Raw genomic sequence first — 25,684 nt, 5'->3', positions numbered from 1 at the left:
TATCTACGTTTATGCAAGTAAAACAAGGCCTGTTGCCTTCTGGTTCTTCAAAGCCGGCTACTGAATCTAGCCCCCCAGTTGCGGGTCCTTCGTGGACACTACAGTTTCTGTTTTTTTTTTCAGTTGCTTTCTTTTTGTTTTTTGTTCCCAGGGACTCAGTTAATTCATTGGTCCTGGTACTGCCTTACCTACTCTCATCTGGCTCAAGAAATCTACACCAAAGACTGCCTAATTCTTACAGTCTTGCTAGACACAACAATAGTGGCTCTCTGAAACATTCTTTATATGCCTTGCACAACTTAGCCTCATTTATTTATGTTTTAATGTTTTATGGCTAAGCAGATAGTGCTTACTAGTTGGAATGTTAGAGGTCTGGGAGACAGGGTGAAACGCCTAGCTGTACTACACATGCTTCAACGCATGGGATCTTCAGTAGTGTGTCTCCAGGAGACACATATGTTACCTGCTCAGGAATCCCCATTCTCTACTAAATTGTTTAGCGTTCAGTTTCACTCTGTCTTCTCTTCCTATGCCAGAGGTGTCAGCATTCTGATAGGCAAAAATATTAGCTTTACTCATACATTATCGGTTATTGACCCTTATGGTAGTTATGTCTTTCTAATATGCTCATTAGATGGGTTACAATGCATTATCGGAAATATATATATACCACCCCCTTTTTCGATAGAGGTCATTAAGACGCTAGCCTCCTTCCTCTCACAACACCCGGGGATACCAGCACTTATTGTTGGAGATTTCAACAATTATTTGGATGCCGAGTTAGATAAGATGTCCGCAAAAATCCCTTCGGGTGGGATGAGAGGGGAACAGACTCCCTTTGCCCGCCTTGTTGCGGAACTGGGATTGAGGGATGTATGGAGGATGAGTCATACGCTAGTAAAATGTTACTCATGTTTTTCTGCTACACACAAGGGCCTCTCCAGGATTGATCTCGGTCTGGGTAATGACTTGATGCTATCATTAGTAACCTCCACAAATTATGAAGCCAGAACTGTCTCTGATCACTCCCCCCTATGTATAGAGATTTTTACGTCGGGTGTCTTAAAGAAGAATTACTGGAAAATTAACCTGTTTTGGTTGTCATTGTTTCCTACGCCTGACCCCATTTTTGCCAACTTAGATTCTTTCATTAGGTTTAATAAACATTCTTCTCGTCCTGCCATTTTTTGGGACACATTAAAAGCATTTCTGAGAGGACAATTCATTAAATCTATTAATACCATTAAGACCGAGACCAAGAACTGGGAGCAAACTGTTTTAAAAGAGGCCAAGAGGGCTGAATCTGCTTTTATCGAATCCCCCTCAGAGAGTACCGAGAAATCTTTTCTTGAGGCTCAACATATGGCCAACCATCTGGGGTTAACTACTGCGGAAAAGAAAAGATTTTTTCTTCAACAAAAATATTTTGAAGAGGGAGAAACCACAGGGCATATGCTTGCCATGATGATACGCTCACAAACAGGCTCATCCCACATAGAAGCAATCACTGGCTCATCAGGCACTCTGGTTTCTTCCCATGCAGAGATATTGTCCACGTTTAGAGATTTCTATGCTGATGTGTACTCCTCTAAGGTCAATCCCACACTGACAGAAATTAACTCTTTTCTAGATCAATGCCAATTACCGCAACTCCCGACACAAGATGTAGTTCAGTTGAATGCTCCCCTTGGGGCTGAGGAGTTCTTGGAGGCGTTGGCACTCTCTTCTCCTGGTAAGTCTCCGGGTTCGGATGGCTTGCCGGCGGAAGTATATAAGCGCTACTCTGAAACTCTATTATCACACTTAAAGGAAGTATTTGAAGATGCCAAAAAAACAGGAAGTTTACCTCAATCCATGAATGAAGCTATTATTGTCCTCCTTCTTAAACCTGGTAAAGAGGCCCATCTACCAGACTCTTATAGGCCCATATCGTTGTTGACAACAGATGTTAAACTGTTGGCAAGGGTGTTGGCCACAAGATTAGCTAAAGTTATCCATAAAGTGATCCATAGGGACCAATCCGGGTTTATTCCATCGAGATCCACAGCTCTTAATATAAGAAGACTTTTTCTCAATCTCCAGATCCCTGTTGACAATCCTGGCAAAAGAGCAATACTATCATTGGATGCCGCCAAGGCTTTCGACAGCGTTGAATGGCCGTACTTATGGGAAACTTTGAAGCGTTTTGGCTTAGGAGACAATTTTATTCAATGGGTTAGACTGCTGTATTCGGCCCCTACGGCTAGAATCCGCGTAAATGGTGATCTGTCAGATTCGTTTCCCGTTTTTAGGGGCACGAGACAGGGGTGTCCACTTTCACCCCTGTTATTCGCATTGGCCCTTGAGCCACTAGCAGAGATGGTAAGATCCTCACAGTCTATTGTGGGTTTTATCAGAGGACCAGTAGCTGATAAGATCTCTCTTTATGCGGACGATACTTTACTCTACCTAGGGGATGTGGAGGCATCACTTACAAATGTGATGCAGCTAATGCAGCACTTTGGCTCATTGTCGGGATTCTCCATTAACTGGAGTAAATCTGTCATTCTCCCAGTGGATGAACCAGTGGTTGCTTTGCCGGATAGTGCAAGACCGCTTAAAGTGGTCTCCTCATTTAAATATCTAGGAATTCAAGTATCGGTCAATCCAAAAAAATACTTGGAAGATAATTTACTACCCCTTTTTAAAAAACTTCAAATGACATGCAATACATGGTGTAAACTCCCCTTATCAGTAATTGGTAGAATAAATTTAATCAAAATGGTTTGGGGGCCTCAACTTTTGTACATTATGCACAATTCTCCACAATGGATACCCCGTAGGTTTAGATCCCTAATCTGGAGGAAAAAGGTTGCTAGAATAAGTCTTTCCACTTTGCAGTATGGTAAAGATTGGGGAGGAGCTGCGGTTCCCAACCCTAAACTATACTTTTATGCCTCTCAATTGCAGCACTTGAGTGGTCTTGGGTTGCTAAGTGATTCTGACTCGGTTGAAAGCATGCTGCGAAGTGGAACACTAAATACATCAGTGCTGGTGAATTTGGAGGCAGGACTGTTACACCTGCCACAAACAGCCCCCACCATAGTTCTTCTCAAAAAACTATGGTCCACGGTCAAATCTAAATTAAAAATTCTGGGCTTTTTAGCAGAAACTCCTTTGTGGAACAATCCAAACTTAGCAGAAGTCTATAAACTGGAGGGATTCCAATTGTGGAGGAACGCCGGAATTCATATTATTTCTCAATTATTTCACCAAAATATTTTAAAATCTTTTATGGAGTTGCAATTGGAATTTGGGCTTCCTAGACATGAATTTTATCGATACCTTCAGTTACGTCATGCCCTTCAGATTCAAGGCCGGTCAATCGATCTCTCAATTGTTACTCATCCCCTAATAAATGACATTTTCTTTGGTCAGGAAAAAAAGGGCCTGATATCTCACATTTACTCACATTTGCTTTCAGCTACACAAGACACTACAACTTTGCCATGTAGACGTAGATGGATAGAGGATCTGGGGGAGGTGAGTGAAGACATATGGGACATGTGCCTCCAGACAGGGCCATTAACTTCTGTATCACAAACACATAGACTCTCACATTTATTTTTGCTACATAGAGCTTATCGTACGCCAATACAATTACATAGATGGGGTAGCAGAGACTCTTCCTTGTGTCCTAAAGGTTGTGGAGAAGAGGGGTCACTGATTCATTTGATGTGGCGTTGCCCCAAATTGCATCGTTACTGGGGAGATGTCACCGAGATAATTTCATCAGTATTCCAAATTAGGGTACCCCTGGATCCCCTGATATGTATTCTAGGAGCGATCGATGAAGAAATATATCCCCCTCCCAGTAACATAACAATAATCAGATTATTATATCTGGCTCGTAAGCTGGTGGCCAGATTCTGGCTGTCAGTAAATGTTCCAACCAAAAAACAATGGATAGAACAGGTAAATTATATCCTTATCAGAGAACATCTAACATATCAGCATAGAAATGCACCTCGGAAATTTAATTCTATATTGCAACCCTGGCTGGATTCCCTGGGATTGGCACCCCCACAACTAATCATGAACAGGATATTTCAAGTCTAAGAGAGTACTACTTGTTTGACAGGGGTAATATTTGGTGTATTCATATTTTACTTCCATGTGATTGTACCCATTTGTGCAGACCAGGAACAAGGTTTATGGTTAGACGACCAGTTGGTCGTCTGGTAGCTGTGTTGGGTGGGAGAGTTTTTTTACTCTCTTACACAACACGGTTTGTTGTTATATAGATGTAAAATCTAGTTGATGCCACTGCTGTAATAAGCTTTATTTACCTTAAATGTACATAGCCGAGAGGTAATTTAATGTTTTGAAATTACAATCTATACGATGTCATCTTCAATGCTCGGATGTCTGTTATGTAACTTGTCTCTTGTGGCTCAATAAAATAATTTTCTGATTTAAAAAAAAAAATATCTTGTATATAGTCCCTTATCATCCCCTCCAAGAGTTTACATACTCTTGATGTTAGGCTAACTGGTCTGTAATTCCCAGGGATGTATTTTGGGCCCTTTTTAAATATTGGTGCTACATTGGCTTTTCTCCAATCAGCTGGTACCATTCCAGTCAGTAGATCTGTAAAAATTAGGAACAACGGTCTGGCAATCACTTGACTGAGTTCCCTAAGTACCCTCGGATGCAAGCCATCTGGTCCCGGTGATTTATTAATGTTAAGTTTCTCAAGTCTAATTTAATTCTGTCCTCTTTTAACCATGGAGGTGCTTCCTGTGTTGTGTCATGAGGATAAACACTGCAGTTTTGGTTACTGAAGACCCCCGATTCACTTGTGAAGACTGAGGAGAAGAATAAATTCAATACCTTCGCCATCTCCCCATCCTTTGTAACCAGATGTCCTTCCTCATTCTTTATGGGGCCAATATGGTCTGTCCTCCCTTTTTTACTGTTTACATACTTAAAGAATTTCTTGGGATTTTTTTTTGCTCTCCTCCGCTATGTGTCTTTCATGTTCTATCTTAGCCGTCCTAATTGCACCCTTACATTTCTTGTTGCATTCTTTATAAAGTCTGAATGCTGAGGATGATCCCGCAACCATGTATTTTTTGAAGGCCTTCTCCTTTGCTTTTATATGCATTTTTACATTGGAGTTAAGCCATCCAGGATTTTTGTTCGCTCTTTTAAATTTATTACCTAATGGGATACATTGGCTAATGCCCTTATTTAATATGCTCTTAAAGCAAACCCATCTCTCCTCTGTATTCTTTGTTCCTAATATTTTATCCCAATTTATGCCTTTTAGCAATGTTTGTAGTTTAGGGAAGTTGGCTCTTTTGAAATTCAGTGTCTTTGTGTTCCCTTTATGTTTCCTATTTGTGTGATTTATACTGAAACTAATTGACCTGTGATCGCTGTTACCTAAATTGCCCCGTATTTCCACATCCGTGATCGGGTCTGTATTGTTGGTAATCAGTAGATCCAGTAATGTTTTATTTCTAGTTGGTGCGTCTACCATCTGACCCATAAAATTGTCCTGCAAGACATTAAGGAACTGGCGAGCCTTAAATGAATGCACGGTTCCCTCCGCCCAGTCTATGTCTGGATAATTAAAATCCCCCATTATGATAACACTTCCCATCCTTGCTGCTAATCCAATTTGTGATAGGAGATCTGTCTCCACTTCCTCCCTCAGGTTAGGGGGCCTATAGCATACTCCCAGTATTATTTTCCCCTTAGCTTCATCCCTTTGGAGCTCTACCCATAAGGATTCCACCTCCTCTCTAGCTCCCTCAGTGATGTCATCTCTCACATTCGCTTGTACATTATTCTTGATATATAGGCATACCCCTCCCCCTTTTTTACCCTCTCTATCCTTGCGGTACAGGGTATACCCTTGAATGTTTGCCAGCCAATCATGAGAGCTGTTGAACCAGGTCTCTGAAATTCCCACAAAATCCAAATCCTCCTCGTACAACAGTATCTCTAGTTCACCCATCTTGTCTGCCATGCTCCTGGCATTGGTGAACATGCCACATAGTTTAGACCGGTCGCATATTGTCCTCGTATTGGGTGTTTCGAGATTGCAACTAGGACTTGCTACTATACTCACCTTGTGTTTTTGTGCTTTGGTTAACCTACCACTAATGCCCCCAATACTACCCTTTGGAATATCGTCCGCGCTGGCTATCTCTGTCTCTGGACCCTCCCCCCCATCGCCTAGTTTAAAAACCCCTCTAACTTTTTGGCCATCTTCATTCCCAGCAGATCTGCACCCTCCTCATTTAGGTGCAGTCCGTCCCTTCTATAGTACCGGTTACCGACTGAGAAGTCGGCCCTGTCCTCCAGGAACCCAAACCCCCCCTTACTAAACCAGCTCTTCAGCCACTTGTTTACTTCCCTAATCTCCCTCTGCCTTTCTGGTGTGGCTCGATGTACCGGTAGTATTCCTGAGAATACTATCTTGGAGGTCCTTTTCCTCAATTTAGCTCCTAAGTCCCTAAAATCGTTCTTTAGGACACTCCATCTGCCTCTGACTTTGTCATTGGTGCCAACGTGCACCATGACAGCCGGGTCTTCCCCAGCCCCTCCCAGTAATCTGTCCACAAGATCCGTGATGTGCCAAACCCGAGCGTCCGGTAGACAACATACTGTTCGGCGCTTTAGGTCTTGGTTACAGATTGCCCTCTCTGTCCTTCTAAGAATTGAGTCCCCTACCACCAGAATCTGTCTTTCCTTTCCCTTTGCTGCCCCCCCACTCTCACTGGAGGAGTTCTTCCCCGGCAGCTAGGAGAGTCCCTCAGCTCCAGCAGTGCTGGTCCCTGACTGGTTTCACCAATGTCACTCAATGGAGCGTACTTATTGGGATGCTCCAGTCCTGGATCGGCCTCCCTGGCACTTCCCCCTCTACTCCTCCTGACTGTCACCCATCTACTCTTTGCTAGTGCCTGCACCTCTTTGCCTCCACCTGCCTCTGTGCTGGCCCCTGCCGGCACCTGCCGTGTACGTTCCTGGCTCTCCTTTAGTATGGAGGGACTTCTCAGTGCTGACAGTTGCTCTCCAGATTCAGAACCTGGGCTTCCAGGGAAACAATGTGCTTACATTTTGCACAGCAGTATTCGCCCTCGATTGGATGATCAAGGAACGCATACATGCAGCAAGATGTACAGAGAGTCGCCTCTCCACACCCGCCGGGCATCGTACCTATTAAATTTAGTGAGGATTTGGGGATTTTACCCTGTCCAAATTACCTAACAGCTAGCTTCCTGGCACTAATACTCAATACACAGGTACACAACAAGACAATACCCAGGTACTCACAGACCTACGTGCAATCGCAGAACAGTCGCAGACCTACGTGCACTCGCAATACTCAAGTATACAGTACACAATACACAAGTACTAACGATCCACACACACTACTCAGAAAACACTCAGGTACTCACACTACACAGGTACTATGACCCCTGTTATAACCTCCTGTTTTAAACTCTGGTTTTTAACTCACCACATAGACCAGTTCCACTTGGACTAAGTTCCACAGCCTCAGACTGAGCAGGCTCAGAATGAGTCCTACACACAGTTATATAGGCACCTGTGAGCAATTAACCACCCCCCTTAATTGATAGCCTGAAGGAACCAGAGAAAAAAAAAAAGCTATTTAAAAAGTGACAGAAAAAGGTGATTGAAAAACTAAAAGGAAAAGCCCCAAAAATGCAACCCAGCAAACAAAAAGCAAGACTTGTTCACTCTAACTCTGGTTTTAACTCACCACTTAGACCAGTTCCACTTGGACTAAGTTCCACAGCCTCAAACTGAGCAGCTTGTGAACTTGTGATAGTAAAGTTGTAGATTCTCCACCATTAATTGTGCTGCTGTAGTGCTCCTCCTTCATGATTAAAAAGTGACTTTCAGTGCCAAAACCACCACCGCTTAAGGATTGGCCACTCACCAGAATAAAAACACATTCAAGCCCTCGGTTCATTTAAGGGATAACCAATCCACTTGCAGCTGTCCCCAGTGCCGCTTGGTATATGAATATGTCCTCATGAAAAACAAACAGCCTTCATAGCGCAATATGCTTTGACCATTTATTAAAAGATTAGATATAAAAGCTGTGTAACTCACATGTTTCTGGTGCCTTCTCCAGCGGTTTGTATGAAGTGATAAGGGTCTCCGTTGGTACCGTTCGTCGGTGTGCGGCTCAAGCCTCATTTTCGCCGTGACAGGATATGACAGGGGATGACGTAGCGTCACGTGTGTATTCCCAGCAGCCTCTACGTGTTTCGCAAACATAATCACATCATCGGGAAGCTGCTTGGTAATTGGGAATCATTGCTTTTATGTCCTGGCCCCAATTACTTTGGGCCGGTCACATGTTTTTCTTTCCTGGAAGTTTCTCGCCGCCATTTTAGCTATTCCTTTTTGCCCACACCCGAGTGTGTTCCCTTCATCGGAATAAACTCACCGCCATTTTAACTGCTGCTATTTGCCCACACCCGAGTTCTATATTATTTCATATATCTCTCCAGTCCGCTTCAGATGTAATATTTAAGATGTTATTTTAGCAGTATGCCTCATATGTGTAATTAGTCCCTTATCCTCGCCGAGGTCACCCATACAAACGGCTGGAACAATTTTAACAATCTTACATTGACTACTGTGTTACATACAAATCCAGAAAAAAAACTATTGTTTAAAATACAATAAGAAGACCTGGATCTTTATTAACCCCATACAATCATCAGAAAAATACTTAAAATTCTTAAAAATTTTTATTAGCTAAAATATATGTGTACACACACGTGCACACGCGTACTCACACATATGTGTCTACACATGTTATAGGGGAAGCTCTCTACCACAAATCAATTCTTTCATTTAGAAGCTATGTAAATGCAGGGAGGGAATACTTAGTGCTCCTATATGCATGTTGAATATACTGAATGTTTGACAGTAAAATTAACAGTAAAAATTAAAAAAACAAACAAAAATTGGAATAAAGAAACTTCTAAATGAAAGAATTGATTTGTGGTAGAGAGCTTCCCCTATAACATGTGTAGACACATATGTGCGAGTACGCGTGTGCACGTGTGTGTACACATATATTTTAGCTAATAAAAATTTTTAAGAATTTTAACTATTTTTCTGATGATTGTACGGGGTTAATAAAGAACCAGGTCTTCTTATAGTATTTTAAACAATAGTTTTTTTTCTGGATTTGTATGTAACACAGTAGTCAATGTAAGATTGTTAAAGTTTTTCCAGCCGTTTGTATGGGTGACCTCGGCGAGGATAAGGGACTAATTACACATATGAGGCATACTGCTAAAATAACATCTTAAATATTACATCCCAAGCGGACTGGAGAGATATATGAAATAATATAGAACTCGGGTGTGGGCAAATAGCAGCAGTTAAAATGGCGGTGAATTTATTCCGATGAAGGGAACACACTCGGGTGTGTGCAAAAAGGAATAGCTAAAATGGCGGCGAGAAACTTCCGGGAAAGAAAAACATGTGACCAGCCCAAACTAATTGGGGCCAGGACATAAAAGCAATGATTCCCAATTACCAAGCAGATTCCTGATGATGCAATTACATTTGCGAAACGCATAGAGGCTGCTGGGAATACACATGTGACGCTATGTCATCCCCTGTCATCTCCTGTCATGGCGAAAATGAGGCTTGAGCCGCACACCGACGAACGGGACCAACGGAGATCCTTATCACTTCATACAAACTGCTGGAGAAGCTTGGTGCCAGTATAGGGGCACCAGAAACATGTGAGTTGCACAGCTTTTATATCTAATCTTTTAATAAATGGTCAAACCATATTGCGCTATGAAAGATTTTTGTTTTTCATGAGGACATATTCATATACCAAGCGGCACTGGGGACAGCTGCAAGTGGATTGGTTATTCCTTAAATGAACCGAGGGCTTGAATGTGTTTTTATTCTGGTGAGTGACCAATCCTTAAGCGGTGGTGGTTTTGGCACTTAAAGTCACTTTTTAATCAATAAGGAGGAGCACTACAGCAGCACAATTAATGGTGGAGAATCTACAACTTTACTATCACAAGTGGACAGAGATCTGTTAACACAAGTGGATATATATTGGACTTTGCACTTTATAATCTGTATAAGTTTTTTTATTGATGAATTTGAGTGGTGATATTAAGAGTCATGTAAAATCACATATGTATATGTAAAAAATTGACTTGAAAGGTAGCGCAGTCAACACCTTATACACATATATGGATAATGTAATGTACCGTACTTTGTAACCATTCCACACGTGTGCACAATGTTTGGTATGTGATTACTTTGCATAATATCATTTTTAGATTTTACAAACATTTGGGTATTATATTGTGCTTGTGTGCATTAAAATTAATTAAAGTGTATTTTTTCCTAAAAATGTATTTTTTGATAAACTGCTATGGAAATATGATGTTACATAAAAATTTGCAACCACCACCATTTTATTCTCCAGGGCCTTTGCTTTTGGGAAATATATAATGTTTGGGGGTTCTAAGTAATTTTATAGCAAAAAAAAATATCCCCCTGACAGAAGCATACCCAGAGTTAAAGGTATAACAGAAGTATGTGTTAAATGTAAGTCTGAGCAATTATAATAACTTGTAAACGTAAAGCTTAGTTTAATCTGTTTTGTTTTTTTGTTTTGTTCCTTTGTGCTGGTGGCTGCTTGTTGAAATCCAAAGTCCTCTGCCCCTACAACCGGTCCCCACTAACCAAAATCCAGGCAGCTGGGAACTACCACTGCCAGGGTTATTGTGAACGGCTTGACCTGTCACACATGCCAACTTTGCCTGGCCTTTCCACTCCTTTACCCATCCATACAAGCTGTACTATTCTGCAGTGAAATTCACTCTTTGCAAGGTGCACAGGTAGATGAAGTAAAGGTCTGCCTCCTCCATTCATAGACTGCTTTTCATTGTGGGAAATGATAGTACAGTTTTTTCAAATGGAGCAGGGGGCAGAAAGGGTGGGCAAAGTCAGCACTTTTGACAAATGGTCTGTGATAGGTCCACTGAATAATCACAGCTGTAGGTAGGGGTATCTGGGGGGGGGGGGGGGGAGTAATGAAGGTTTCACTGAACACAACAGCCACCAGCACAAGGTACATTTTTCATTTGAAGTACGTGCTGTGCCTTTTGCTAGTTTAGAAGCCAGAAAATTAACTAAAGATAAGCTTTAACCAACATAGCATTTAAAAGAGCATATGAAAGTACAGTTAGTATACTTACCAGTACTGCTTATAAGCAGCATCTTTCATGTGTGACAGATCATGCATTTCTCCAGTGTCCCTTCAGAGCTGCATTTTTTTAACTACTTCCCATCTGGTCACTGCACATATATACGGCCGGGTGGGATTTTCCTCCTGAGTAGACGTTCAGGAACGTCCCTCTGAAGGAGGGTGATCGCGCGTTCATGTGTCCTCCCAGTGGCGCTATCCCGATGCACTCCTGTCACCTGGACACGGCGCATCTCCGATCGTCAGGAGGGCTCTGTGGTTGGCCCTCCTGATCACATGATGACTGTGTCCAATCACAGCTGTCATGTGATGTAAACAGAGAGCTGGTTGCTAGGCGATCGGCTCTCCTCTCCTCACACGGAAGTTGTCAGTGAGGAGAGGAGAGGTGATCACTGAAGCCAACTGGTGATCAGTGAGTATGAGCTGTTTTTTACAGCTTTTTACACACTGATCACTGGCCCAGTGTCCCTCAGAAGGAGGGCCCAGTGTCCCCACACAGTGTAAACACACAATGTCCCCTACATAGTGTCCCCAAAACACTGTCCCCACACATGTCCCCACACAGTAAAAACATCTGTCCCACATATGTAACAGTAAAATCATATGTCCCAATGATCATCTGCACACATATGTCCGTGATCATCTGCGCACATACGTACATGATCACACAAACCAATTATTTTACACTTAACAGGATTTTTTTTAACCAAAGACATGTAGCAGAATATATTTTGGCTTAAATTTATGACAAAATTTGATTTTATTGGATTTCTTTTAAAACAGAAAATAGAAAATATTTCCGCTCTTTTTTCGCTTATCTCGCAAAACATAAAAAACTGATTTGTGAATAAATACCACCAAAATAAAGTTCTATTTGTGTGAACAAAATGATAAAAATTTAATTTGGGTACAGTGTTGCATGACTGCACAATTCTTATTGAAAGTGCGAGAGCACTGAAAGCTGAAAATTGGCCTGGGAAGGAAGGGGGTGAAAGCGCCCAGTATTGAAGTGGTTGAATATAATTACAATGTCTTTTTAATATTACATTTTTAGGTTCCCACCCAATCATGACGGATTCTGGTTAAATGTTGTATGTACCATTATTCAATGTTTTTGCAGTGTTTTACTTTCAAAACCTCTAAAACTTGTTTTTTGTTCATCAAAAGTGTTCAAATTCATGTTATTATACAATACATATATTTTATACAAAGAGTAAAAAATTCAAAAGAATTCAAAATTCTCACTTGCACCTCCACACTTTTTATTTTTCATCACTCTGGAATGTCACCAAGATAAAGAATTTTTCTGAAGGCACTGTTTGGAATTAATTTATTTGTAACTGGTTAATAAAGTTTCAAGCATGAACATATAGAACAAAGCACACTATTTCTTGATTTTAAAAGTTTTGTTGCTTAACTTAAAAGATTTTACAGAACTTTCTTTATTCATACCAATTCTCTGAATGCAAAAAGCTCACTGCATCTTCAAATCCATCTTGAAAAACAAACTCCATTTTGTCTTGGCTTGGTGGAAACAACGCATGGCTGATTCTTTGGAAATTTGCTGCTGATATCTAATAGAGAAGTTTAAATGAGAACACGTAAACACAATTACATTTTTTTAAACTATTTAACAATTATGTTAAGCTTTAAAATCATGCCTTAACCAATCAAATTTACTTTTAGGGTACCAACCCATCATCAAGCTTTACAATTGTCAAAGTTTTTATTTTAAATTATGTACAGGACGCTGTCGCTGGATCCTGGAAGGACGCTATATTTCCCCTATGTTTGGACTGTGGTCCCTTTAAGGGAACAAAAGGGGAACGAAAGGGCTAACTCACCTGTCAGAGGAAGTGGTTTTAAAAAAAGACAGGAAGTTGTAGGTGGGTGTGGAGGAGTGTAGAGGAGACCGTGGATGGTGGATGGTGGTTTTGTGTACATCAATAAAAGTGAACGTCAGTGTCCTGCCTGGAAGCCTCCTGGCAGGTGAAGTTACCTGCGACAAAAACCAAGGACTGTTTAACTGCGACAGCAGTTCTGGACTCTGCAAGTCGGTGAGACTGAAATTTCTTTCTGTTGATTTTGCTGCTGTGAAGCTGTTTAAGTTAAATAAACATTCTTTTGATTGCAAAGCTTGTGTCCTGCGATCTAGCTGGCTCTCCGAACTTGACAACTGGTGAAGAATGTGAGGCAGGACAGAGTAACAGGCATAAGAAAAAAATTATATTTTTTTTGCTGTTTTTTGGCATTGGATTTAAACTAACATTTAACTAGTTGCCGCCCGCCCTGGTGTCAAATAATAGCGGGGCGGTGCAGCTCTCGTTCTGGGACGCCGTCATATGATGGCATCCCAGAATGGCCACTCTCACACTGGGGCATGCAGCGTGGTGATCGCGCTGCATTGCTAGGACACAGCACAACTCCGATCTCTGTAAAGAGCCACGTCCAATCACAGCCAGTCACATGTAAACACGGAGATGCCGGTAATCGGTGCCCCTCGCCTCACACTGACAGAGTGTGTGGAGAGGAGAGCCAATCAGCGGCATCTCCACGCAGGGGGACATCTACACATGTAAACAGGGCACTGATCATCAGTGCCCTGATTACAATATAGTGCCAACAGTGTCACCAATCAGTGCCCACCATTGCCTACCAGTGCCCATTAGCAATTCCAGTCAGTGCTGGCTATCAGTGCCGCCTATCAGTGCTGGCCATCAATGCCCACCACTGCTATCAATCAATGCCCATCAGTGTCGCCCATCAATGTCCATCAGTGCCGTCTATCAGTGCCCACCAGTGCCAGCTAACAGTGCCGCCTATCAGTGCTCATCAGTGCCACCTATCAGTGCCCATAAGTGCGGCATATTAGTGCCTCATCATCAGTGCCACCTAATCAGTGCCCATAAGTGCTGCCTCATCACTGCCCAGAAGTGCCACCTCCTCAATGCCCACCAGTTCAGCTTATCAGTGCCCATCAGTGCCGCCTAATCAGCGCACATCAGTGAAGGCAAAAACTTACTTAGTTACAAAATTTACTGACAGAAACTAAGTAAAAAGGGACAGTATATTGGATTTATGTCCTTGGTTAAAGCTGCACAAACCCTGAAAGCTGAGCCAATGGAGGAACTAATTAAACAGATGTCCCTGGCTAATATGCAAGTGCAGACTCACCACGAGGAAGCTAATCAGTGCTTAGCAACTCAGTTGGAGATACAACAAACTCACCACAAAGAGGCGCTGGCTCTGCAGCAAGAAAATACTCGCCTGTTTGTGGCCCAGCTGGCAGCCCAGCAGGCGACCCAGCAAGGGGATATGCAGGCTCAGGTGACTGCCTTAAAAGAAGCAGTGCAGCAGCTTTCTCAGGGCCATGAGCAAGCAGCTGTTGCCCCTGGCAACCAGGTGACCATGAGGGCAAGCCATTTTCTGCAGATGTTGTCCCTGTGTGATGAAGTAGAGGCATTTCCTCCTACATTTGAGAGGATGGCAGAGAGAGAAGGGTGGCTCCAGGACCAGTGGGCAGGTCTAATTGCTCCTTAGCTCACCGGAGATCCACAAAAAGCCTACTTCAACCTGCCACCAGATGATGCTAAAGATTATCAAAAACTAAAGGCAGAAATACTGGCTCGTCTGCGGCCAACGATTGCACCAATGAAAGTATTGTCCAGATCGGCCACCCCAGTCTCAAATGCATGACCTGGTGCAACTGGTAAAAAACATTGCTGCAGCCGAAAGTGTTGTCTGGCCCCCAAATCGTGGAGCGGGTCGTGCTGGACCGATACATAAGGTCACTGCCAGACGACCTTCAACAGAGGGTCAGCAATGGACACCCCAAAACAGTGAACCTCCTTTTCAAGATGGTGGAATGATATACATTGGTTGGAGGATCTGCTTGGCCCTACCAAGTGCCAAGGGCCCAGTCTGTCACAGCCTATTCGATCGACTGCCGCCCTTCGAAAGGACATCCCATGGAGCCCTGGAACCAACACAACGGAAGGCCAAGAGTCACTCCTGGTAGGAGGATGGGATGTACAATGTTGGCAATGACATTCCTGGGGCCATACCTGGGCACACTGCTCACTGCAAGAGGAGCCCATGGAATGCTCGGTTCCTCATAGGGGGTCTTTTTATGCCCATAAAGCAGGGCTTTGTTGGACTTTGGAAGCATGGTAACCCTGGTTCATCCCAAAGTAATTGGGAAGATTGACCCGGTAAGCAAAACTTTATGGGTTGTGTGTATTCACAGGGAAACTAAAGAGTACCCTCTCATCTCGGTGTCCATCTCCACAGCATGTGGCACTGGTAGGCAAGAGGTGGGGATGGTGAAGAACTTGGTACATGATGTTATAATAGGACGGAACTGTCCATTATTTAGCAAACTGTGGGAACAAGGAGAACTAACTGAACACTCCAGAGACTGGGGAGAAACTAGTTTCTCTGTTCCGGTTGTTGAGAGGAATAACCCTGAACTGCCAAATGTTGTTAATGTGGATCCAGATGAAAGTAATGCTGATGCTGTTAAGGATGCCAAAATGTGTGGCTCGCAGACCTACCTGAACACTGAGGGGGGGAACCCTCTCCGCATCAGGTAATGCTGGGGGAAGAGGATGAGGAAGTGGCTCTGCCGGATTTGGGTGTTCCCCAGGGGGCATTTGGTACTGCCCAGATGCAGGACCCCACATTGGCCCAGGCACAGGAACAGGTTGCAGTGGTAAATGGGGTTCCCCAAGAGCCAGGTGCTAATGAGAGATGGCCACACTTTGCAGTATGTAATTCATTTCTTTATGGGGTTAAAGTGAGAGAAGATGTGATAGAACAATTGTTGGTACCCCAACAGTATAGACGCAAGGTCCTGGACCTGGCCCATGACGATGTTTTAGGGGGACACCGGGGAGTTGAGAAGACGGAGGCACGGATCACTGACCGGTTTTACTGCCCAGGTCTGAAAGCAGAGGTAAGGAGATACTGTATCTCTTGTCCCACCTCTCAGTTGACTGCTCCGGTGACCTACTTCCGGAGCCCTTTGGTCCCGCTGTCCATAATTGAGGTCCCATTCGAAATGATAGCCATGGATATAGTGGGTCCCTTGGTGAAGTCTGCTTGAGGTCACTCCTACATACTGGTGATCCTCGACTATACTACCCGATATCCAGAGTCGCTACCCCTGCGCAATACCTCCTCTAAGGCTATTGCCCGGGAGTTATTCCAATTGTTTACATGGACAGGTTTTCCTAAGGAAATCCTCAGGGACCAGGGCACTCCGTTTATGTCGAGGGTTATGGCCGAGGTGTGCAATCTGTCCTGGATTAAGCAGCTGCGCACATCAGTCTATCAACCCCAAATGGACGGCTTTATTAGAACACTTTAATAAGACTCTAAGGCTCAAGAGAGTGGTATAAAGGGATGGGAAAGACTGGGACTGCCTGTTGCCAGATCTCCTGTTTGCTATCTGGGAAGTGCCCCAGGCCGCCACATGGTTTTCGTCCTTGGGTTGGTGTAGGGGTGGAGACCTCGTGGACTACTTGACTTTGTTAAAGAGGAATGGGATAGTGAACCTATTCAACATAAGAGTGTTCTTGAATATGTCTCCCAAATGCAGGAAAGGACCCTAACCATGATTCCACTGGTCAAGGAACATTTACAAAAAGTCCAGGAGGCCCAATGATGGGTCTATAATAGGGTCGCTAAAATAAGGCACTTCCAAGTGGAGGATCGAGTAGCAGTGTTGATTCCCACTGTGGAAAGTCCCTTTGAAGTGGTCCCTTTGAAGTGGTGGAAAAAATGGGGGAGGTAAATTACAGAGTCCACCAGCCAGGCAAGAGGAAACCATATCAGATATACGATGTAAACTTGTTAAAGCCCTGGACGGACAGGGAACCGGTGACCTCCCTAGCTAGTGCAAGACTTGAGCCTCAGGTTGGGGTGGTTAGTGTCCAAGTAGCAAATACCCTGTCAAAAATCCAAAGTCAGCAAGCAAAGGAGTTCTTGCAGAGAAATAAAGAAACATTTTTAGACTTGCCGGGTCTAACTAGTGTCATAGAGCACGATATTATCACGGAACCAGGAGTCAAAGTTTTTGTCCGGCCCTACCGTATCCCAGAGGCCCAAAGAAAGGCCGTTTTGGAGGAAGTGAAGATGATGTTATACCTGGAACTTATTGAAGAATTGCAGAGTGAGTGGTCGAGCCTGATTGTGTTGGTACCAAAGCCAAATGGGACTCTGAGATTCTGCAATGATTTCAAGAAACATAATGAAGTTTCAAGGTTTGATGCCTACCGCATGCCCTGGGTAAATGAGCTTATTAAGAGACTAGGTCCAGCCAGGTATATCACTACATTAGACCTAACTAAGGGGTATTGGCAAATTCCATTGACTAAGACTGCTAGGGAGAAAACTGCTTTCTCTACCCTAGAGGGGAGTTTTCAATACAAAAGAATGTCTTTTGGACTACATACTGCTCCAGCCATGTTCCAGCGAGCAATGGATAGGATTTTACGACCTCACCGGGAGTATGCCTCAGTGTACTTGGACTACATATTAATTTTTAGCAGAGACTGAGAATCACACTTGCCCAAAGTCCAGGCAGTGCTGGACTCCCTCTAGAAGGAGGGGTTTACAATAAACCATGAAAAATGTGCTTTTGGAATAGAGGAGGTGAAATACATGGATATATTGTGGGTAGAGGGGTAGTGAAACCTCAGGTCAGCAAGGTAGAGGCTATAGAGAACTGGTCCTGCCCCCTCAAAGAAGCAGGTACGTGCATTCCTGGGCATGGTGGGATACTACAGGAGGTTTGTGCCCAACTTTGCCACGTTGGCGGCTCCACTGAACGACCTGACTAAGGATCAGAAATCGGTCATGGTGGAGTGGAATGTAGACGCTGAGAAGGCTTTTTTAGAGCTTAAGTCAGCACTGTGCCAACAGCCTGTGCTGATAGCACCCAATTTTTCAAAAGAGTTCATTGTCCAGACTGATGCTTCCAATGTAGGATTGGGAGCGGTGTTGTCACAGGTCGTTCATGGCGAGGAGCACCCTTTAGTCTTCCTCAGTAGGAAGTTGGCACCGGCAGAGAAAAACCACGCTATAGTTGAGTGAGAGTGTCTGGCCATTAAGTGGGCTCTAGAATCCCTCAGATACTATCTCTTTAGGGGGAAGTTTAGGCTGATTTCTGACTATGCCCCTTTAACGTGGATGAGACAAGGTAAAGGGACTAATGCCAGGATTACTCGTTGGTTCCTGGCACTCCAGTAATTTAAGTTTTTAGTGGAGTATAGGCCCGGGAGACTGCATCAAAATGCAGATGCCCTCTCCCAAATCCATTGTTTTAGCTCCAATGTTGCCTCCACCTCCTTGGTGTTGGGGCAGAGGAGGGGGGATATGTACAGGACACCCTGGCTGGGTCCTGGAAGGACGCTATATTTCCCCTCTGTTTGGACTGTGGTTCCTTTAAGGGAACAAAAGGGTTAACTCACCTGTCAGAGGAAGTGGGTTTAAAAAAAGACAGGAAGTTGTAGGTGGGTGTGGAGGAGTGTAGAGGAGATGGTGGATGGTGGTTTTGTGTACCACGATAAAAGTGAACGGCAGTGTCCTACCTGGAAGCCTCCTGGCAGGGGAAGTTACCTGCAACAAAAACCAAGGACTGTACAACTGTGATAGCAGTTCTGGACTCTGGACACCATAAAAGTAAGGGTGCATCTTCAGCCAACCTATGGCTCCAGTACCCTTGGCCTAAATGGGAGTTCAAAAGGCCTATGAGCACTTACAGCCATAACAGATGAGTAAAAAATATGGAATTTCGCTAAAGCTTCCTCACATTTTCTGCCTTGAGGCAGGAGCACATTCAACCTGCCTGTAATACATAAAGCTCCAGACATTTGCTCCAGCGACTATAAAATGGGGGCCTACTCCCATGGTGAATATATCCTGTTTATGAGATTTTACGTATTCTGACAGGATTTTATAAATCAGGGTTACCACCAACACAAGGCATAGGGCATAACCTGTTAATTCAAATTGGAATATAAGAAGAGAATTCAACTGTTTATCAGTGAAGTACTGAAAAGTGCTTACATCTTTAACTCTTAGTGGTGTCTCTTAACAAGAATAACTTGTGCATTCGCAATGGAAACAGACCATCAGTTTACAAATCCATTCTCAAAGAGGACCCTTTATGGTGTTTCCAGTCCACATTGAGAAAAAAACCTCAAATAGCAGATGTAATGGAATGATCTTTACAGCTATAGGAGCGCTAAAAGACCCATGGCCAGCAGACTAATTCTCCAGATGCAGAGTAACACACACACTGCCTTAATAAAGTTATAAACCATCCCGACTGCACCAGACTGCTGTAACCCAGAAACAGCCTTTCCCAAGGCAGAGTGTTAGGAATCTGAATCAGAAATTGCAATTGGGTTACAGTACCAGTTTAACATATGGGGCATGGCAGGATCAGGGACAGACTCTGCCGGAGATGGGTCTGGAAAGCAATTAAAGCCTCTGAGGGGGGTTTGCTCCAGTATCTAGGTACAAACAGATAAAAAGTCTAGAGTGGACATGGAGGGCCATGTGGGCATAGGGTGGCCTCTGCTCCTCCAACAGTTCTGAAGGAGACTCTGATGATGATCTTATATCAAGTGACTGTCATCTGTATGTCTTTGGGAAGATGTGTAACAGAAACTAGCAACTAGGTCCAATGTGAAGCATAGCCTCAAATACTCACAAACCCAGGCAGCAGGTGATGGTGAGGGTTTTAGGCAGATGGAGGTGACTAGGTCACTGTAGGCAGGCAAGGTCACTGTAGGCAGGCAATAGAAACATACTGTAATATAAATGTAGCGCTAAAACAAACAATCCAAATATAGACAAATAATATAGTGGTCAGTGGATATGGCCCACTGGGACATAAAAAGCAAAAGTGATGTGTAAAGTTCAGTGTTTCATGTGTATTATGAACTGAAACATGAATATAGATGGGTGAAAAGATAATGATAAAGTCCCATAATATAAAAAGTGAATTATAAATCCAATGTGAATGAAAAATCTTCTGATCTGTGATTCATCAGCATGAAAATCTCGAGTTGGAAATAGATGGAATACTCTTACTAGAACGGGTGGATTCGGATGCCAGCGACACCGAATCAAACAGGCTTAGGATGCCCCAGTTGAAGTCCAATTGGACGAAACGCATCGGGAAAGGTACACTCTTCCCTACACTTTATTTTATCCTATGTGATCACGCTTTTAATTGTTTTGTTTATTGGTGTGACCCAATAAATATACCCTTTGACCCGCACTATTGGCGCATTTCAATTTTTTGCCTTCACACATCCCTGGGATTTCCTACGAGATTTGGATACTTTCATCTTTCCCTCATGGTCTCTCTGGATTGGCGGTCATCACCCTGATTGGTGGAGCAGAGAGGGGATGTCCCTTGAGATCCGGGGCTCCCTTCATGACAACTTCCTCTTTGGATCTCTAAGCCTGTTTGATTCGGTGTCACTAACATCCAAATCCACCCGTTCTAGTAAGAGTATTCCATCCATTTCCAACTCGAGATTTTCATGCTGATGAATCACAGATCAGAAGATTTTTCATTCACATTGGATTTATAATTCACTTTTTATATTATGGGACTTTGTCATTATCTTTTCACCCATCTATATTCATGTTTCAGTTCATAATACACATGAATCACTGAACTTCACACATCACTTTTGCTTTTTATGTCCCAGTGTGCCATATCCACTGACCACTATACTATTTGTCTATATTTGGATTGTTTGTTTTAGTGCTACATTTATATTACAGTATGTTTTGAATATTGGTCACATTCGTGTGTAGCAGCTTCACATTTGTATATTGGGTTAGCGCAGTGTTATTTACAGTTTCATTTAGGCAATAGAAACTGACTGAAGACGGAAGATCCACTGGGTGCTTCAAGAGCATTAACATCATTGGGACTATACCTTCTGCAGACTAAAAGACAGGAAAGAAAGAACAAAGCACACATTCACAGCACTCTACCCAGCAGATTGACATCAGCTTTTGATCCCTTCGCCTCTACCCTTACCACAATAAAAGAGGGGGTGGTGGGAAACTTGGCACCATCCCAACAGTGCCAATAAGGAAGTAGCTCTGGGTACTTCAGCCCAACTAGCCCTACTTAAGGTAAGAATCTGGATTACACCTGGGGCTGTCAGAAAGCGCTCTGCATCTAACTAGCACAGTATTTCTGAGGAAACACTGATGCCAACATCCAGTCGATATATATAAGGATTGAGACTACATCTCAAAAAAATAGCAGACTTTGTAGGCACACCATGAGGCAAGATGTATATAAAAAATTAAATGCTTTATTACAGCAGACATAAAGGCAGGATCCTTTCGTGTATGAGTGAATACTTGTATAATGTATATAGATGATTGAATCTGTAAGAAAAAATATGATCCAACAACGCCTTCAAGCTTGCTTGTCAATGCATTTCACAGTTTAGTAGCTTCCTCCAGACATACTGAGTAGGTGCTGATTGGCCTTGAATCCAAACATAGGGGGGCACCGAATAGCATGGACTACGACACAAACCAGCAATCCTGCCGGGAACAAAATTGAGAATGGTATATGTATATGTGTATCAACAATTTCTCCATATAAAAGGTGGACAAAAATGCATATGCAGCTTCAGCCAAGGCCATGTTGCATAGGGGTCTAGAAAGTATTTCTTGTATAGACAGTGTATAGGGCCTCGAGATTGCCACGAGATTGTAACCAATAACTCTCGACAAGCTGCGGGGACACCTGTGCTGTTAAGAGTGGTGAGGAAAGGCACCTTACCCTATTCAGGGTGTGGGGGTTGGGCTCTATCGGTTAAGTCCTTATAATCAGGAATAGAAAATGCATCTTTGCTGAGAGCTCTCTACTTTGTGAGGAGTGTTATGTATACATCATATGAGTATCACTCCATAGTGATACACTATATATCCGGTATTTAGCTCTAGTTATTGGTTACAATCTTGTGGCTTTCTTATTTCCGGTTGAGGCCCTATACATTGTCTATACAAGCAATACTTTCTAGACCCCTGTGCAACAGTGGCCTTGGCTGAGGCTGCATATGCCTTTTTATCCATCTTTTATATGGAGAAATTGTTGATACACATATATACATATACCTACCATTCTAAATTTTGTTACTGGCAGGATTGCTGATTTGAGTCATAGTCTGTGCTATTCGGTGTCCCCCCTATGTTTGGATTCAAGGCCCATCAGCCTTACAGAGAGACCTGTTATTGGCTACAGCAGAATAAAGTGAAGGTTCTGGAGTGGCAATCTCATTGAGCCACTCTGGGGAGATCTCAAACGTAAAGTTCATGCAAGACAGCCCAAGAATTTACAGGAACTGGAGGCTTTTGCCAAGAGGAATGGGAAGCTTTACCATCTGAGAAGATAAAGAGCCTCATCTACAAATACCACAAATGACTTCAAGCTGCCATTAATGTTAAAGGGGGCAATACACGGTATTAAGAACTGGAGTATGTAAACTTTTGATCGGGGTCATTTGGGTAGTTTCTGTTGCCATTATGATTTAAAAAGAGCAAACACAGTTGATTGGTAATAAATGGCTTTAGCCAAACACTAACCATGAGTGAAAGAAAAGTTTTTGTGTTATCATTCATATTCTCTGAAAAAATGGCCAATAAATCATAAATTCTGCCAGGGTACGTAAACTTATGAGCACAACTGTGTGTGTGTGTGTGTATATATAGATATATATTTATTTATTTATTTTTAGATTAGTGTGTACGCGAGCTGTTCCTGCATCCCACTATTCCATGGACTTTTTTGCTGTTTTCTGACCTGCCCCTTTGGCTGTTCCTTTGGTATGGATGGGTCATTTCTCCCTCAGCCCCAGGTCAGACATTGCTGTCACCCCCTTTCTCTCCCTCTCTTTGGGAAGCGGGCTAATTTCCAGCTAACTAGTAAGTATCAGACTGCTTGTCTCTCCTAGATCACATTTTTCATTTCTGTCATAGGAAAGTGTTTAACAATTTTGACCGTATACTATTATATTATATATTTTTTACTTTTTCACTATTCTAGACATTCCTTATACTGTACTCCTGATAAGTGGACATGTTCCACGAAACGCGTTCCATTGCTATTTTTCAAGGATGTCAAGACAGTCTGGTTCTTGCAATTTATACCTATTTTTGGCTGTGTCATTATCGTGCATATACCATCATGCATCAATATAATATCTATTTATGTGTTCTAATATGTGCTTTTTATATGTCAGCTGGTTTTTATGACTTTTTTGTGATTTATTACCATGTACTGTGTTTTTCTGTGATTATGTAGATTTATTCTTGGATTGTAATAAACTTTTTATACCATTTACTTCATGTTATTTTGACTCTGGGTAGTGACATGCCTCATTCAAAGTCCCATGATCACCGTTTCCTTTTACATATAAAGTAATTTAGGGATGGAGGCATGTTACAGTGGCAATAATAGGTCATATCTCTTGCTATTTTATAAAAATTAGGACATTGTCTGCAAACATACAGAGTTTGTGATGATGTCCGCCAACCTCTAATCCCTGCATATTAGGGTTATTGCTGATCAAGTGGGCTAGGGGCTCAATGGCCATGGCAAACAGGAGTGGAGAGAGCGGGCAGCCTTGCCGTGTGCCTCTTTTGATTGGAAAGGGCTCTGACCTATGGTCCATGTAGCGTACGAAAGCACTGGGGATGGCATATAAGGCTGAGAGAAAATGATCGCCAAACCCCCAACTCCTTAGTATAAAATTTCAGGTAAGGCCATGAGACCATGTCAAAGGCCTTTCTAATATCTAAAGATAAGAAGCATAGGGGGATGTTTTGGGTGCAGGCTGTATGAGCCAAGAGTATGGAGTGGCGGATATTATCTCCTGCCTGCTGGACCGGGATAAAACCCACTTGATCTCGATGCACAGGGTTAAGGGTTAAGCCTAGTAGCTAAAATTTTTGCTAGTCGTTTGACATCAAGGTTAAGGAGGGATATGGGCCGAAAATTTGACCAGGAGGAGTCTGGGGGTCTGGGGCTTTGGGAGCATAGAAATGGCAGCTATCAGCATTTTGGAGTGAAATGTATGGCCAGGGATAAGAGCGTTATATGCTTTGACTAATACAGGGGCCAGGAGGTCTGCAAACCTTTTGAAATATGTGATCGAAAACCCATCTGGGCCAGGACGTTTATGGGCTTTTAGGGATTTGATAGCTAGCAAGACCTCCACAAGTTCAATTGGTTGTTCTAGATTTTCATGTTGCAGAGACAAAAGAGAAGGCAAGGGTGATGGGTGAGAGAAAGGAGTCAGAACGGGTTTGGTCAAAGGTGTCCACGTCCGAGTAAAGAGTGGCCACTAGTGTAAATATTTTGAGATATCTTCAGTCAAATCAGTTTAGGGGTACAGTCTGGGCATCTAAGAAAGAGAGAGCCAACAAGGTGTTGGGCTTGTTTGTTTTCGTATAGTACCTATGACGGGAGCGACGTAATGTTTTTTCAGCCAGATCTGTTAAGAAAAGATCAAGCTTTAGCCTAGCCTTTTCTAAAGCTACTGAGTTTGGTGGAGAAGGGTCGGATTGAAATGCCATATGGGCAGGCTTAAAGGTGGTCTCTAGATATTGTTGAGTGAGGCGCATCCCTCTCTTAAAGCGGGGTTCCACTCAAATTTTTAACTTAATCTTACCCCCTTCAGTTAATTGCATAGATGTTCAAATGCCGCACGAAAATTTTTTTTATCGCTGTAATTACCTTTATAATGTACTTTCTTGTGGCACTTCCTGTCTCTCCTCCCATGGGAGTAGGGTGTTTATTGCCTTTCCCTGGCGCCGCACTGTCTCCTGGGAGCTTAGTGTCAGGCTTCCCAAGATTCAGTGCAGGAACAATGATCATGCTTGTGAACAAGCTGTGAATGAACAGCATTCACCGCATCCAGGAAATCAATGCTTATGGGCTTCACATGCCCACAAGCAAGATGGAAACAGCCAGCATCACATTTTTAAAGTTATTCTTCAGTACGAAAACAGACAGAGGCGGAAATATTACACCCAAGCTGTGAGTATTATTTTGGGATTAACAAAGTGTCTCAATGACCTAAAAAAAAAAAAAAAAAAGATTGGTCGCCGGACTCCCACTTTAAGAAAGGATGCCTGGCTAATACATGTCCTCCTTATTACTGGCTTGTGAGCTTCCCATAGCATGAGAGGAGAGATGTGGGGGGGTTGAGTTATACACTTTGAGTGCTGCTTCTATCACAAGACGGTGGAATGGGTGAGCTAGGAGATGGTCGTTGATGGTCCAGAGGGAGTCCCTAGTGGATGGGACTAAGGAGGTCAGGGTGGTGACAACAGCTCTATGGTCTAACC

General features: G+C 43.0%; 1 protein-coding gene across 8 annotated transcripts in view; it reads right to left on the bottom strand.

Annotated features, from left to right (window-relative positions):
• Window positions 1-12,025: 12,025 nt before the first annotated feature.
• The window catches only part of PNPLA4 (patatin like domain 4, phospholipase and triacylglycerol lipase), a 150,039-nt gene continuing 136,380 nt past the window's right edge, over window positions 12,026-25,684 (bottom strand). For 5 of the 8 annotated variants that reach the window (XM_073616364.1, XM_073616361.1, XM_073616365.1 and 2 more), the window contains one exon: window positions 12,598-12,858. In XM_073616364.1, the coding sequence (XP_073472465.1) occupies window positions 12,770-12,858 (89 nt within the window). In that variant the 3' untranslated portion in view covers window positions 12,598-12,769. Of the gene's footprint in view, window positions 12,859-25,684 lie in introns of all 8 variants that reach the window. The other 3 variants (XM_073616362.1, XM_073616368.1, XM_073616366.1) reach the window with 1 other exon arrangement.

This window comes from Aquarana catesbeiana, linkage group LG02 (assembly GCF_042186555.1).
Source record: "Aquarana catesbeiana isolate 2022-GZ linkage group LG02, ASM4218655v1, whole genome shotgun sequence".
Taxonomy (NCBI): domain Eukaryota; kingdom Metazoa; phylum Chordata; class Amphibia; order Anura; family Ranidae; genus Aquarana; species Aquarana catesbeiana.
The sequence above is the reverse complement of the archived record's forward strand: the minus strand, read 5'-3'. Positions and strand labels throughout refer to the sequence as shown.